The 17,697-nt window shown below is 36.5% G+C and overlaps 2 protein-coding genes across 2 annotated transcripts in view; one reads left to right on the forward strand and one right to left on the reverse strand.

The window, feature by feature from the left end:
- Positions 1–17,697, reverse strand: part of LOC140155696 (replication factor C subunit 4-like) — a 443,685-nt gene that overhangs the window by 397,076 nt on the left and 28,912 nt on the right. The window lies entirely within an intron of this gene.
- Positions 228–17,322, forward strand: LOC140155694 (H/ACA ribonucleoprotein complex subunit DKC1-like). Its single transcript, XM_072178624.1, has 11 exons — positions 228–307; positions 7,367–7,419; positions 8,226–8,404; positions 9,329–9,513; positions 10,160–10,224; positions 11,843–11,969; positions 12,830–12,960; positions 13,737–13,880; positions 14,304–14,543; positions 15,464–15,570; positions 17,080–17,322. Exons 1-11 carry the CDS (start codon positions 292–294, stop codon positions 17,198–17,200), a joined length of 1,368 nt encoding a protein of 455 aa, XP_072034725.1. The 5' UTR covers positions 228–291; the 3' UTR covers positions 17,201–17,322.

Below are 17,697 nucleotides of genomic sequence, written 5' to 3' on the forward strand. Positions count from 1 at the left end.
CAAACTCCCATGCCCCCCCTGAGAATCTAATGGTGCGTCCCTTAAGCGTTTTAAAATATTAACCCAGAACACGGCCGATAAAGGTAATTTACTGAGTTTAGAGAATTCGTGGCGCTTACCGCCTGAAAAAAAACCAGGTCTGAAAAAAACCATAAAACAGCGACCTCAGTTGTCGACCACGAGTGGTTCCATAGGTTCGCGTAAGTCGACGGCTTCTTTGCTTCTTTGGAACGAAAGTGTAGAATTAACATCAGGAATCAGCTAAATCCACGTGGCCAATATCAAAACAAAATGGCGACTGAATCAGGTAAGACGCGAAAGCATGCATAGTGATTTTAAATTAGTTCTAATTTACCGTAAATGTAGCCAAGTGGAATATTTGATTCATTATATGGGAAAGCAACATGAAAGTGCAAAAACATACTAGCTCCCAGCAGCTGCCGTCGTCCAGGTTCTTTCTATTTGTTCGATGAAGTCAAGACTGCGAACTCGGGAGTTGGACTCATCAGTCCTCCGCACATGATAATGTATCCAATGCATCACGCACATGCCATATCATATGCATGCATCATCAGATCATTGCATGTCCATGATTCTGATTGAATAGTCTTGGTACTTTTTAGACTCCTAAATACTCCAAAAAGAATTTTAACTGGAGGTGTGTCGGAGAGAGTAGTCTAATTGATGTGAATTGCAGGGTCGGATTTGTTCGAAAATTTCTAACTTTCGTATGAACAACCGATAGCTTGTGATACGAAAGTTAGAATGTAGGTAACCTAGGCAAACCTTAGTTAACACATTTACTAGTCAGCGAATTCGCCGAGACCGGGGCCCCAACACAATGCATATTTACATAGAAATTTGAATTTTTTTCGAGAATAGGTGGGTGAAGGAAACCTACATAAATATGTTTTCTATACTTCACTTGACCCAAATATATGATTTTTATGGTGATAATCAAGTCGCACATGGAATTTTAGAGGATTTTGATAGCAGTTCCATTAAAAAAAGCTGCCATCGCCATGAGACTAAGATCTAGAAACACCCCGAAATGCCGTTTGGGGAATTTCGCTAGCTGAATCTTTTTGATGAAAGTCAATCTTTGACAAGATGTAACTTTGCTACGGAAAGTGCTATGAAAAAAAGGTTTTCAGTTTTGGCTTAGTTTACTCAAGGGCTTTAATTTGATATATAAAACGATGCAATTTGATGGCAAATTTGAATTCACCTAGGATACCATAGAATGTGCAATGATACCTGCCTGAGTCAGAGATTAAATCGACTGTTTTAAAAGCGCTCTAAAACAATTTTTAAATTATCAAATTTGGCTACAAAACAATTTAGTTTGGCTAACATTTATGTATCTTCGCAAGGTAATTTGCTTACTTTTAACCAGAAATACAGGTGCCGAAGTACAAATTCTGACCATTTAAAAAACGGTAATAGGTCCTGTAGTTCTGCGATCTTTCCTGATCGCAGTTGTTTTGACGACTGACTGGTTCGCCGGTCCCCCACAACTTTTTCCCCACCCGCTTCATGGAGCCTCAAGCTTGCAAGGTACCTCAATCTTCTTCTTCAAAGGTGCTATCCCTATGCAGCAACAGCTATACTGACGAAACCAAGACTGGTGATGAACTGAGGGTGCACTATATACAAGGATTGGTGATCTACTCAATCTGGGTTTTTTAACGAAAAAAAACTTAAAATAAAATAATTGTTTGTAAATTCAAAGAAAGGGAAAATACCAATGCTATTTTATTTTAATCACAATATTTTTAATATTTGTAATCAATTACTTCAGAAAACTTGCAATTTAGATAGTGACAATTTATAGATAACACAATTTGGCTGCGCGTCATCAATTGGCAGTGCTGCAAGTATGTATTTAATTACAATATGGCGGCCGCCACATGTTGTTGATGTCTGGCGATCACTCCAGAAAAATTTACACAAAATGACGATTTTAGTAAGTACAATAATGACGAACTGATGCAGGAGTATAGCACAGTGTGTCGGTAATATGTCAAGAACAATATCCTCATATTTTTGAGACAATAAGAAACTTCAGGAAGAAGTTTTTATTCATATACTTGCATGATATTGGGACCTGTATGCCAACCGTGTACATGTACCAAACAAGGTCAGTGAAGGTACGGTACCTGGGCGCAAATCCTTCCACGTTCTAACTTTCGTATCACAAGCTATCGGTTGTTCATACGAAAGTTAGACATTTTCGAACAAGGTCGGATAGGCATGATTATTGCCAAAAAATAATTGCCATGAGTAAGGAGAGCTGACAAAAATGAAAATAATGAATAATGTAGGTATGACAGGCACATCGTCATCATCCCTATATCTTCGTGTCAAAAATTGCCGTGATAGTACAGCGACTCCTCTCGTTTTTCAACAGCTACGCATCGCGATTTTGTTCGAGATAGGCCGAGCGACTCGGGCTAAGCATACCATGACTATCATATGAGATACACACAGAGTTTCTATAATCTACACATTATTACGATTTGTGCATGCTCTAGTACCCCATATGATGTTTCTATTACAAGAAAATCTATTTGTTTTCAGGTAAAACCAGGGTTTTGTTTCCAGTACACTCACTCGAAAAGCAGTACACAAATCAGCGTGGCCTTGCAGCTTGCTGTGGATATCTTTTACTGCATTTTTTATGTAAAGATTTTGAAATCCAATGTAAAAATTGTAAAATATTTAATTTTGAGAATTACAATTCTACTTTTATAGGTATAAAGGAACACGATTAGCCCATTCAGTTAAGTTCCAGGTGCAAGCCCTATAACACAATGCATATGTAAACTTTCTTTATCTGTGTCAATAATAGAATATTGATTTCAACGGAGTATTGAGCTGTATGGAAAAAATATTTATAATACAGGGTTTTGACACTGTGCCAGGCAAACCTTAGTTAACACATTTGCTAGTCAGCGAAATTCGCCTAGACCGGGGACCAAACACAATGGTCACGCGTTTTGAGCTCGCCTCCAAAAAGGGTGGTGCTGTTACGCTTTTTGGTATCAAGCTGTTGTAATTCTTTCTTTTTTTAAAAACTACAAAAGCTATCCCAACATATTTGGTATCATATTAAAGCTCTATCAATATGCCATAGGCCTGCTAAGTGGCATTGGTCTAGCTTATACTGAAATGGAGATATAGCTATTTGAAGTTTGAAGGCCAGGGGTGGTGCAGGAAGCGGCGCCACAGGAAGCGGCGGCGCCTGTACAAACTCAATGGGGAAATTTTATTTTAGCCCTCAAATATGAAATTTGAAATTTTTTTTTATTAATTTGTGGTGCACCCGTGCACTATCACTTTTTGGGTATTAAAATAAGCTTGCATTACTCTTCTTCAAGGTTTGCTGTTTTAGCCTTACTTTAGGTCAAATTAGAGGGACTTTAAATCAAGATACATCACATGACACTAACATTTTCATTGCGGCAACGTATCAGCCCGGATAAATTGCCACATATCTCCAGAGGTATTTATCCTTGGGTAGCAAAAGTATACATTTTTGTAAGGCCGTATAAAATTAATGTTTTGGTTCTCGTCCAGAGGATTTTCATGAATTGATGAGGAGGGAGGTGTTTTTTTTTTTTTTTTTTTTCAATGTAAAATTAGCATTGTCAGTAGTTTTGGTCTTCTCCAACAGTGCTCGAGGAAGCGATGAGGCCCTTTTTTATTTTTTCAAATGTGATATTCTGAGGGATAAACCCCCTAGAGTACCACAAAAAGACTTGGAAGTGATGCTTGTTCTCTAATAAACTTATTTATATGTGGTCGCATGTCATGAGGTGGTCCATTTTGTGTTACATGGTCAAAATGGTCAAAAAAATTATTTTTTAATATGTTATAGATATTGTAAAACTGTAACATCTCATACTATTTTTACCTCAAAAATGTTTATCGTTTTGGCGTAATTGCCTAATTAATAACTAATTAGCCCATAGGCCGCAATGTAGATCAAAATTTTCAAATGCATTTTTCTCAAATTGGACCTTATTCACATAAAATACCCTACAACAAATGTCTAAAGTTGGATTTTGTCCAATGTGCTAGGATATGTTCACAACATAGTGATGCATCAGTCTCACCCTTCAAAAAAAAATTATGTAATCGCATTCACGATATACATGGTGCGCCAAAAAAAGTTGATATTTTGAAATTAAAATTTAATTAATCATTCATATTTTCCCTACACTACTTCCTACCATTTTTATAATGCAAAAATTAGTTTCCTTGTGCAATTTCCTTTCAGAAAATGTATACATTTATCATGATACAGTGAATATTAAAGGAGATATAGACCTTTGCAGTTTTTGCACGTGATTGCATTGACTTCTGTGCATTTAGAGGCAACCCATGGTACAAAATGTAATGAGAAACTAATATGGAATATGAAATTGATCAATTTTGAAGTCAACTTTGTTTCTTTGAGTAATTGGCTCTAAAATGAGACATTAAAAAGCTCAATATGACAAGGAGTTATGAAGATACAATAATTTATTCAAACCAACACTATGGAAATCTTACATTTTCCTATGCTAATACATTACTCCTGACCCACCTGCTCCTGACCCACCTGCTCCTCCACCCCGTCAATTTTCAATTCCAGCTGATGTCATTCATTTACTTTGACTCACTTTTCAGTACTAGTTTACACAGTTTTAGCCCTGTTCTTTAGCTTTAAAATGAGACCCAAAGTAGCTCAATAGGACAAGGGGTTGGTTCACTATGACATTTTTCATTCGTCTACATTCGAAAAATTGTAACACCTCCACCTTTTTTGGGGTACCAACTTGTGACATGCGACCATGTATGAAGATTTCATAAATCATTCCAAAGTCTAAAAAATTGAAAAATCTAAAAAAAAAAAAAAAAAAAAAAAAAAAAAAAAAAAAAAAAAAAAAAAAAAAAAATCTGACAAATCCCAGAAATTGAGGAGGGAGGAGCGAGAACCAAAATATTAATTTTACACGCCTAAAGCTGTTGAACCACAGAATTCAAACATGCTAATCAAATTTATATAGGATGTAATCTAAGTAAGTATCAGTACATAGTAGTTCATTAATATTAAGCATAATCAATTTCATATTTTAACAATTTTTGATTGCTCGGATTTAAATTTTTTAAATCATAAACCTCAAACAATTGTATTTTGCTGTAAGGGTCCACCCCTGGACTGTAAGAAAGTAGCATTACAACTGATATAGGGTCACCACAGAAAAATACATGACATGAAAACCTTGTATACCTTGAAACACAAAATGTTACCCATTTTTGTATATATTTAACTTGAGCACCTTATACCTAGTGTTCATTTTGAGTTCATATTTGAATTCCCTGAGAAATTCCCTGCAAGAAAATGTATACTTTTACTATGCTAGGGGGTATACTTCAGAAAATATGAATAATGAAAGCAAAATTCATGCCGTGAAACCAAAATCGCCTATGTAACGCATAAAAGGAGGTAGTATAAAACACATGACCCAATACATATTTACATAGAAATTTCAATTTTTGTCAAGAACCGGTCGGTCAAGGAAACCTACATACAATGACATATGTATGAGAGGAAAACGTCAGTTAACACATTTGCTAGTCAGCCAAAATGGCCTAAACCGGCAATACAAATTTACATTGAAATTTAAAAGAACCGCTTGCTCAAGGAAACCTACATAAATATGTCATGTATGTTGTCTATACTTCACCTGACCCAAATATATGATTTTTTTTGGTGATGAGAGACTCGCACATGGAATTTCAGAGGGATTTTGATAGCAGTTCCATAAAAAATCTGGAACAAGTTTTGTCAACATTTGATCATTCATGAGATGCAGGTTATAGCTAGGTAAGATTCAAAAATGGCCTGCCCACCTGACCCTTGCTTGAGAAGTCGAGCCACAAATTTGCTCTGAACTGATAGCTTCACATTCAAGTCGAGAGACCATTGCAATTGGATTCAAAATCTAGTCGGATTCGCTGAAGCTAACACCATGTTCAGAAGTTAGTAAACACAGCCGATCACGACAGGCAATCGCATAAAAATGTTGCTAAAATTGCACTTCAACAAAATTATAGGATGTTCAAAATATACAAAATTTACACAAAAGATACAGTTGACTCATCGAAATAACTTTCATACAAATTTCAACATTAAGGGGTACTACACCCTGGTCAATTTTTTGTGCCTATTTTTGCATTTTTCTCAAAAATTATGGCGCATTGGTGACAAGTAAGATATGTATATTATAGGGGTAAGCCCCGGCAAAAAACGCAATCTCGGTTTTCTCGCTATTGAGTAATTATCTCGCTTTTACAAACAATAAAACAAGGTGTTTAAGGCCGTAAAAACTTCCGAAAATCATTGAGTTCCATGCCATGTTGACAATTCATGTCATCAAGTAAGCTTAAAATGCACTCACCGGTGTGTAGTTTCAGTTCTTAATTGGTCTCTAAAATGTCATGTCAAGGTAATTGAATACTAAATTGTAGTAGTTTATAGTTAAATTTATTAAACTGAGAAAGGATTTATTGTGTAAACAACATATTGAGGTGGAAATACTTTAACTTCTGTTTACGTTTTTCATCCTTCGATCGTGAATTGGCACATGTTTACATACATTGGACGGCTTGGACTTCCAGAGGGTAGTATTTTGTTTTTAATATTCAGGTATTTTTCTGTTTTTGCCAGCGATTTTCGGGAAAATCTCGTTTTTTTAGGGGCAAGGACTACAACTACTGCACTGAAAATTCAGCAATCAAGGGAAGTAGTTATTGATTTATTGATCAAATATTGGTTTTCCCTCATTTTTGACTGTAACTCCACAACTGTTGTCAGTGCTGAAAAATAAAATTTCCAGTGCAATAGTTGTAGTCCTTGCCCCTATAATATACATATCTTACTTGTCACCAATGCACTATAATTTTTCAGAAAAATGCAAAAATAGGCACAAAATTGGGCAGGGTGTAGTACCCCTAATACAATAAATACCATCCGTTGCAAAAATGTCAGCGCTGTCCAGGGTCTTAGACAGGATTTGAATGTTTGGGTGCGTAAACTCAAAAAACTGGGTGTGTAAATTTAAGATTTGTGTACAAAGAATAGGCCATGTGGGCAAAAACTGGGTGTGTATTTACAAATTTGGATGTGTAAAACACTCCCTACACGGCTGGTTGCCTAAGCCCTTGGCGCTGTCCGACCGAAAAACGATATCAATGTACTTATTAAAGCATCGAACGCATAACTATCGCACCGTGCAAATTTGAAGCTAAGAGTTCTCGAGTAACCTGTCCCTGGTAACATAATTGTAAGCAGTTTTCTGGTTTTGTTTTGTTACAGAAACTCACCACAAGAAGAAGAAATCAAAGAAAGACAAGCGAGCATCACTTGGAGTAAGTAATAAGAAATTCACTGTTAAGGTGGTTTTAAATGCTAATTAAAGATCTATGGATCGTTTTCATCTTTGGCACAGAAGAAGATAATAATTTTTTTTTAAATTCGGCAGTGTTTTCAGCACCCTACCTCCTCTGATTATTGCTCTCCAGGGACCGAGAAATTTCAGACCTGGATACTGCCCTCATACGGTTGAAATTGCACAAGTCCAAATAAATAAAAAGAAACTAAAGAAAGTTACCCACAAATAAGAACATCACGAATGACCTCTGCTGATTTTCCCGTAAAGAAGACAACAAATAGTGGCCTGAAGATATCGAATTAGTACTCATATTAGTACTCGCTATGAAATGGAATGTAAAGAGCTGGTCTTGAATTGCTACTCGTTTTGAAGTGGATTGTGTAACCAATACAAAGAAGAGACAAAAGATAATCCCTCATTGTTACAAGGAATTAAGAACGAGGTGGTTTGTCCAGTATGAGGTACTTTTTTTCACAGTGATTTTTAAATTTAATTTAGCAATTTTCAAAGCTGCAATTGTACACTTGAACTAAGAAAGCCTAAAAACAGTGCAATACGGAATGACAATATTGTGAAATTTTTCCACCACAAATAGCAATATGGCAAAAACTTGGAAGCGTTCCTTGAATTGTATACATAGTGATTGCTAACCAGCAAAGCACACACGTTGAAATAGTACTGTCCGGCTCCCTTGAATCCTTTGACCTACAAATTTGAAATTTGGGGTCCACAAACTTTTTACATCATCATTTAGATCTGCATAATTTATATTTATTTCTACAGGAGGTTCAACATGAAACGGACTACCTAATTGAACCTGATGAGAAACCAGCGAAGCTTGATACAGCCAGCTGGCCTCTACTCCTCAAGAACTTTGACAAGCTCAACATCAGGACAGGTCACTACACACCTTTACCCTGTGGCAGCTCACCGCTCAAGAGAGACCTTAAAAACTACATTTCGTGAGTAGTAATTAATGTCATGTTATGGGCTAGTAGAGATTGGGAATAGCTTAAACATTGAGTGAATTTTCGTAGTCAATAGTCATCCATTGAAAACAGAATTGTGGAATAAATCTTATACTGGAACTTACTTTTTTGACTGATCAAGTGAAAGGGCATTAGATGACAATGCCTAGCCGTCTGTCACATGTCAGTCTAACGGGTCAGTACAGTTACCTGATGAAGTCTGGCGGTTCCAGATCCAACATAGCAAAGTTTTTACTTACGATTATTATGAATGGTGGACACCATTTCTTAGTGGCACATACTTGCCTTATGGAAAAACATTCTGAACTCTTGCATGAACACTGAAAGTTTGATCAGCTCGTAAGCGGCAGGCCTTATAACATCGCGGATTAATATCAATCTATTTTATTTTGAGAATTGTCTTGTGACAACTTGCCAGAAGCATCACAAGTTATTAATTGAAGTCCTAGACTTTGTCTAATTCTTTTAATGCGCAAAATAAAGACCATACAGGTCAACTAAATCACTGTTTAACGTTGGTCTCCTTTTCGGCGTAGTGGTAAAAGCATAACAAATCTGCCAAAAACGAGCTGATCAAAGTATAACTACAACCCAGGAATGATAAAACATAGTCAGCCATCAAAACATATTTTGTACCAGCTAGGTACAGCAAATGTGGGGAATACTGTTCCTGCACATCCCTGCTATCATATGTCTGACCGGCTCCAGCAAGGAGGTTATAGCTATGTGGGCCCAAAGCTGTCAGCAGTCTTACATGTACTTTACAAGATGCTAGTTTCACGCTATTAATGCCTACTTATAGATATGCCTTTACATCATACTTTATACAAGTTAATAGATTATATTATGTAGATAAAAAATTTATCCCCAATTTGAAATGCTATTATGGTGTTGTAGGTATGGTTTTATGAACCTGGACAAGCCGTCCAATCCATCCTCTCATGAAGTGGTGTCATGGATTAAGAAGATCTTAAGAGTAGAGAAGACTGGACACAGTGGCACTTTGGATCCCAAGGTAACAGGCTGTCTCATTGTGTGCATAGAACGAGCCACACGATTGGTCAAATCACAACAAAGTGCAGGTAAGTTAGCCAATCAGCATATTTATATGAATGTAATATCAAAACAGTGTATTTTGAAACATCTTAAAATGGCAACTGCAAACATGGTGAAGAATCTATGCAAATTCACCACACCGAAAAGTATTGTTAAATTAATTTAAAAGCCATAAGTTTTCTGTGATATGGAAAACAAATTTCACGGAATCGGAGTTAAAAATCGGAAAACAGGATTTCATAAATAAAATTGAAATAATTGAAAGGATTGGAGGTGGCATTGTACATCCTGATGTGCCTTTTAAAACAAACAAAAAATGTCCCAAATAATATATGTGAGGTGCATGGAGAGATTCAACCTTTGTTCCACTGATTTGTTACTGTACGGTATCACAACTATTGAAATATCATGAAATCAGAAATTCAAAATTTTGTAATGAGAAGAGTCTTTACAAACATATTTGTAACTCGAAAATATGTCTGGGAACTTGTTGCAGGTTTTGTGGGAGTGGGTCACATATTGCAAACAGCTACCTGATACCGGTAGTTAATTTGAAAGTGAAAGAGGAGATTAATGTAGTCTTTAAATACCATGATTTGATTTATTATTATAATGTTAATAATGTTGTGCAGCTGATATTAATGTTGTTGTACTCTTCGTCTTATCTTGTAGGCAAGGAGTATGTCTGCATTGTAAGATTACATAGTGCTCTTGAAAGTGAAACTAAACTGGCCCGGGTAAGGCCTACATTTTATGTCATCCATGGTGCTTTTTTGCTACCTCAAGGCACTGATGATGTATGTTGCCCTGGTGACAGATGTCTGAGATGTGCATAAGTGTGTCACCTTCACAGCACACACAACCTGAGGCAGCCATTGATGTCACAACCTTGAGAATGCAAAAAGCATTATGTAGCTAGTAATAGTAGTAGTGCTGTAGATCATTCAAATGTTGAATGGGCAGAAAGGACATTGAAGGCTCTATCAAGACTTAAGTTGGAAGTAACTTGAGTCATTCCCCATGAAAACAAAATAGGTTGGTTTTCTTGTGATTGAAATCAGGGACTGTCTTTTGGAATTTACAGGAGAGCAGTAAATAGCTCTTCTGGGGCCTTCAAGGAGAGCTGTTTTAATAGAGTAAAAATCAGATTTAAGAAGAGCAGTATCGCTTTCCTCAAAAGGCAGTCCCTGTGGCTTAATTCAAACAGAATTATTCTGTTATACTGCCCTGTTTTTATGGTACTTTAATTCACATGCATTTCAATGACTCAAGATACCAAGCATGATTACCATCTATTTGAATAATTTGAGACAATGGCATGCCAATCTTACTTATAAATCTTGATGAGCTTATTTGGTTCAATGAAAATGTCTCTTTGGTAGTCACTTCAATTTTTGAATGTTATAGAGTAGACAGTAGATAATAGATTTAGTAGGTTCCAAGTAGAGTTTCTTCCACTGATTCAGAGACATGCCGATAGATAGATATGTAGATAGATAGATAGATGTTATATGGAAATGTTGAGTTCGCAAGTTCACTAGCATCAAAGTCAAAAGATGCTTTGAAGTTATTGATTAATAATTGTATGACACAAATCAGTACTCTACCATGATAAGATTGACACAAATGGTATGACACAGGCCCTAAGCAGAAAATCTTTTGAGCCCATGATGGTAGAGGCTCTACAAATTTCTAAAGCGGCAAGTCTACCACTGAATAGTGGTGCTGTGAACTCACCATTTGCCATGACACCCATACTTGATGCAAGTCTTTTGAAACAAAGTAAACTAATTTGTAGAACTGATTCTCCTTATGCTTGTTCTTGAAATGATCATCTCATCAAATCTCTAATTCAAAACATTTCTTCTACTATTTTTCAATCAATTAAGGGGTACTACACCTGTGGTAAATTTAGACTATTTTTGCATTTTCTCAAAAAGTAATAAACACTAGTAACAAAAGTTATGTATATTATTGGGGCAAGGAATCCAATTACTACACTGAAATTTCAGTGACTCAAGACAAGCGGTTCAGTATATATGATAGGAAACGAGGTACATCCTATTGGTACCTTATTTCTTATTATAAATAACAAACCGCTTGTCACTGAAATTCCAGTATAGTAATTGGATTCCTTGCCCCTATAATATACATAACTTTTGTTACCACTGTTTTATTAGTTTTAAAGAAAAATGCAAAAATAGACACAAATTTATCGAGGGGTGTAGTACCCCCTTAAGTAATATTTCATCTTGGGTATAATTTGAGCTTTGGATACATTACTAACAAAATTGAATTAACATTGACATGTTAGCACATAGTGTGAATTAATGATATTTGTTTTTATGTTGTTAGGCCATAGAAACTCTAACAGGTGCATTGTTCCAAAGACCACCCCTCATATCAGCTGTCAAGAGGCAACTCAGAGTAAGGACTGTGTATGAGAGTAAACTTCTAGAGTATGATGACAAGAGACATTTAGGTAAGTTAACATTGAAGAAAATTGGTTTTATTAGGTGAGGAGAAGGAAAGAAGGTGTTCCATTGGCTGCCAGACCTTGAAAAGGGCAAATTGGATACAAACTAAAAGCATGAAATATTCAAATCTCTTATACAATCAGCGATTTGCTAGACCAGGACACACTTACCTTCATTAAAATTCAGATTTTAGCATCTTTGGAAATGGCGTAATAACTTTTGCGAAAGCTATCTGAAGAAAATGCATTTGTCCAATACAGAAGTGTTTGAGTTTCTTACCATTCTGGAAGTTGAGGGTGGTTTATAGTTATTTCCTTGTATCAGGCGGCATAGGACACGTGACGTTTGAGGCTAGCGAAAATACAAGCCTGATAGCCCCATTCAAAATACACGGTTAGCAGTTATAAATTGAAAAATAACATACTTAATACAGTGGGGTACATTGTCGTACCCCAACAGTTTTAAAGTAAGATAATTTTTGCTTTGACACCACATAACAAATTTAGAATTGTTTGTGAAGATTTCATGATTACGTGTTAATCCAATAGCGACGTCAAAAATGGCGATATCGCATCCACCACCGCCTGCTTGTATCAGTTTGAGTTCATCCAAATATGCAGAGTCGGGCAACAGCATCGCTGTGTTGTGACTGGTAACCAATGAGCAGCTCACTGAGCCATTCTAGCATTTCCTTTCATCATTGCAAAGAACTATACCAGGACAGTAGTGTGTTTTGTTTGGGCATATGGGTTGATAGTTTGAACCCCTTCTTTGAATCCATAAATGTACAATCATATAAGTGATGTATTGTAAGTCCCTCTGTGTGATAGCACTTAGTGATCAAATAATGTTTTCTCTATTACAGGTATTTTCTGGCTGAGCTGTGAAGCTGGCACATATGTACGTACATTATGTGTTCATTTAGGTCTTCTGTTAGGTGTGGGTGCACAAATGGCAGAACTCAGGAGAGTCAGATCAGGCATCCAATCCGAGAAGGTAGGTATAGCCATTTGGGACATGTTTTTTAGACTAAGCCTTATAATAATAAATGTGATGTAGGATATCAAAAGGGGGACTTTGCAGCGAAGTGCTTTTCAATATGTTGAATAAAGTTAGCAGTCCAATTAACTCAATCGATGTCGATAATCAGCATCTGACTATGGTGCGAGAGGTTGTGGGTTCAAATTCTGGCGGTGGTTAGTACTCATGTTAAAAATTGGGTTAGCTTGAAATTCCACTAGAAACTTGGGAAGCTGATCCTGGCTGCGAAGGTCAATTGTGGAATATTAGGGTGTGTGCTTCTTAGCTGCAAGTCCCTGTGTTGTTGTTTAATGGTTTATGGAATGATATGGGGCTGTAGTAGTCAGCAACATTCTGTAAAGTGTGCCAAGTCTTGTGGATCAATGCTTGGGCATTGTGCCTGAGTGTAAGTAGCTCACTAAAACCATTGGACTTTTTTTATTAAATAGAAAAAAATGAGGAAAATAATAAGAATTTGGGATACTTTTTCACTTATAAAATATGAATGCCATAATCAATTTTAGCAAATGAGGTGTCATTTTACAGGTTCCAAAATGCTTTCAAATCAGAAATATTTAACTTAAAATTGAAATTACCTGCAAAGTCCCCCCCCCCCTTTGATATATCCCATATGGGCTTTGCTTATTTGTTTGTGTATCTGTAAGTACCTTCAAGTGACACCTTTGTTGTGGAGATCACCTTAATTACAAACCAAGTAATTGTTTGTGGCTTTGTGTCTTCTTTCTATGTAGGAGGGCATGGTCACCATGCACGACATCTTGGATGCTCAATGGGTACACGACAACCACAAAGATGAGAATTATCTACGTCGCTGTATTAAACCACTAGAAGCCTTGCTTACATCTCACAAGAGAATAGTACTCAAAGACAGTGCAGTAAGTTGAACCAGCACCTAAATGTTTAGCAAATTGTACAAATGGAACCATTACAGGCCATAATTTTGAACATTTCTGCATGTAGGACGATGGCAGCCATCTTGGATATGTGGGTAGAGGGAAACTACATCTGTATGTACAATAACTCAAGAGAAACTTGCATTGTGAATAATGTAATAGCATTCTCATGGTATGGCAGCATCTTGGACGTTCAGGGAAGGGAAATCCCCAGGGTAGAATCCCATGGGGGCGTATACGCACATGTAAATTTACTGATTCAATTCTGCCAACTCAAAATCCAATATGGCGTAACTCTCAACTTGAGACGAGGCACGCTATAAGTTATGTAACTAGTTATGCTTAAATTTCAAAATGTTGCAGAACTTTTGATAATAAAACATTTACAAATGTATTCTGTTATAGATAAATGCTGTCTGTTATGGTGCCAAAGTCATGCTGCCCGGTGTTCTCAGATTTGAGGATGGCATAGAGATCAACAGTGAGGTTGTCATCATGACCACCAAGGGAGAAGCTGTTGCATTAGGAGTAGCACTCATGACAACTGCTGTCATGGCAACGTGTGATCATGGTATAGTGGCCAAACTAAAGAGAGTCATAATGGAGAGAGACACATATCCAAGGAAATGGGGTCTGGGACCACAGGTAAGAGAAATACTTGCAGTGAATTTGTAGAAATGTACAGTAAGAGGTTGTGGAGTGTGAAATAATTTTTTTAAATATCAAGACGTATCAAGGGATTAACATGTGTTTTCATTGTGATAAAGCTGATGGTTTGGCGCCTAGATAGCTGCTAACTGTGACAACACTTTTCAATACGGAATAAAGCATGACCTTTATGAACATTCTCAAAGTGGCACAGTTCTGGTCCCATTGAAATTTTCACCCCTGTTCAATATAGTAAACCAGTCCAGGATTACCAAATATTTTCAGCCATTTTGTTGTTTTAATTTGTCGCAAATTTCACTGAAACAGGGTTAAAGTTTATATTTTTAAGCTCAAGCTCCAAAAGTATCTGATTTGGCAATGCGTTTAGAAGGGGGGGGGAAATAAAATCTGGGACAGCAGTATAGGAGCATCACTGCTTTTCATTGGTGCTGCAGCAGGCTATTTTACTGATAAATGATTTCAGTACTTTTAAATTACAGTTAATTTGGTTCATAATGTCTGTAAGAAATGGCTGAAATAAGTGATGCTAAATAATATTTTGAAAGGATGCATTGGCACACAAATAATAATGTGTATAAACCTAGGAGGGCTTGTGAGATGTACTTTTGAAATGTGCTTGAAACAAATGAAATGGACCCCCAGTTTGTGATTTGTACTTGGTGCTAGGTACACCACCCACCAGCTGGTATGGCGTACCGTATTGCGCAAGTGTGCTGTAATTTGTCAAAGCGTCTTTTAGCCAATAGCCCAGTTTCATTATAACTTGTGCTTGAATAATTAGGTAATTCTATCTATTTATATTGGGCAGCTCATGATTTTGTGCATGTATAACGAGATGTAATGTCTTTAAGTAAAGAGATAATCATTCCTGGAATTACTCTTTTGATATATTGCAGGCTAGCATCAAGAAGGCAATGAAGAAGGAAGGCAAATTGGACAAATATGGCAAACCAAATGAGAAGACACCAGCAGGCTGGAAGAAAGGATATGAAGATTTTAACAGGTATGTAATGAAATGGAGTAGTAACGGCAAATCTTTTGCATCGAAAGTCTCAAGTCTCTATTAAACGCCCACCCCCAAAATTTTCCAAAATGAAAATTGATAAAGCAATAAATTTACCATTATTAGGTGCAAATTCACATGAGAAGAATGTTAGATCATTCCTAGGTCTCACTGGATAATGGATATTATAGGAAATTCATTTCTCATGATGATAAGCCATTCCTCCTGCAAACAGACAAGTCTAAAAATGGAATGGGTGGTGGTATTTTGGTCATTTAATGTAAAAACGTACACAAAAATTTGATCCCTAATAATGCCTACCCTTCATGAAATATCACAGCCCATGGGCGCTTATTAGGAACAATACGGTACTTTATTTTTACTACCGAACCTCTCTTAGAGGTAAAAGAGTGAATATTGTATTCCCCAGCAGGTGGGGTTACTAAATTTGGTTTGGGTAGGGATGTGCTGCTGAAAATTTGACAGTGGGCCCATAACCAAAAGTCACAATTTTTCGCTGAATTGTTACAACAAATTTTTACATTAACCTGGCTGATTTGCCAAAGGTTATAACTAACATGATATTGACAGATGTGTATATTAAACCAATATATGACACATGAAATGGCATTTTTCTGAGTTCATTTGCATATTCTGCCTACATTTCCATTTATCCACTCTCCAGCTTAAACGCAATCACTGATCAACTTCAAACTTGGTCTTGTGATTGTATCATTTATATTTACCAACCTTTGTTGTGGGGGCCACCTTAATTACGAACCGTGTAATTCTAGTTCTGAGATACTATAAAAAATAGCAGTGGCTATTTATTAGCAGTGAATAACATTATAGACAAAATGGTGCAATTGAAAAAAAAATTAATTCCTTGGCTTTGCATACTTAGCCATGAACAGTTATTTCAAAAATTGGGCAAAAAATAGATATTTTGTTTCCTTGAATAAGTTCATCAGGACTGTTCGGTATACTATTGGTAAATTTTGTTTTACAAGTCCAATTATTTACTTTCATTCTCCGATCCGAAGACTTCATCAGTAATGCTTTGATCTCGCAACACTCCCATCTCATCTCCAGAGTGAGCTGATCGTATACATGATTTAGTGAATATGTTCAGGGGGGGGGGGACATATTCCCATTAACATATTCAACACATATGAAGGAACATATTCACTAAATCATGTATAAGATCAGCTACTACAAAAAGAACAGAATACTTTGGATATGAGAGAGGGAGTGTTGTTAGATCGGCACATTACTGATGGAGTCTTCTGATTGGAAGATGAAATGTCTAAAACGGAAGTAAATTATTGGACTAACAAAATATCCCAATAGTAAGATGGTTATTTGTTTTGATTTTTATGTTTCATAACTAACGATTGTTAACTTGAAAGAAAAAAAATATTCAGAAGATAAATTTAGTCTGTTTGTGCACACTCAAATTATTTGACTTTTCATAATTGATTAATTAGTTTGAATCACTTCTATTTTCAGTCCTAAACCAAAGCAAGAGGAACCAGCAGGTAATGGCACCTCAACTAGTTTTGGGAAACCCCCACAAAGAGGAAACGTGTGGCCAGTGACAGCAGCAGTGCATCAAGTGAAGCAGCAGTAGCAACACCAGTCAAACCTGAAGAAACAGAGGAACAAAGAAAGAAGAGGAAGAAGAAGGAAAAGAAAGAGAAGAAGAGACGAGCTGCGGAGGAAGAAGAGATGGAGACAACACCTGATGCAGGTGGTGATGTAAGTCAATTAAATATTATTCAGCCTGCAGTCTAGAATAGAATTCCCTAATTGCTAAAATAATGTAGGACCATGATGATCGAGGAAATCATTTTGCTGATTTAAAACTATGTTAATGACAAGTGAATTAATTCATCACAGTTACAACATGTGGTGAATGATAGCCATGCTCAAGAATTTTGAGACATTTAGGGTCAATTTTTGGTGTTCACTCTCTTCAACCCTGTTTTTCATGTCAAGACACTTTAAACTGGGCCATGGGAGATGCCTGACCGAGGTTGGGATTACACACTCCCAAAGCTTTTCTTGTTGCAATTTCTTGTTTTCTGCTGTGATTTTCCACTCATATGATTGCCTTCAAGGAGAGCT

The sequence above is a fragment of the Amphiura filiformis genome, chromosome 6, assembly GCF_039555335.1.
Source record: "Amphiura filiformis chromosome 6, Afil_fr2py, whole genome shotgun sequence".
NCBI classification, from domain to species: Eukaryota; Metazoa; Echinodermata; class Ophiuroidea; order Amphilepidida; family Amphiuridae; genus Amphiura; species Amphiura filiformis.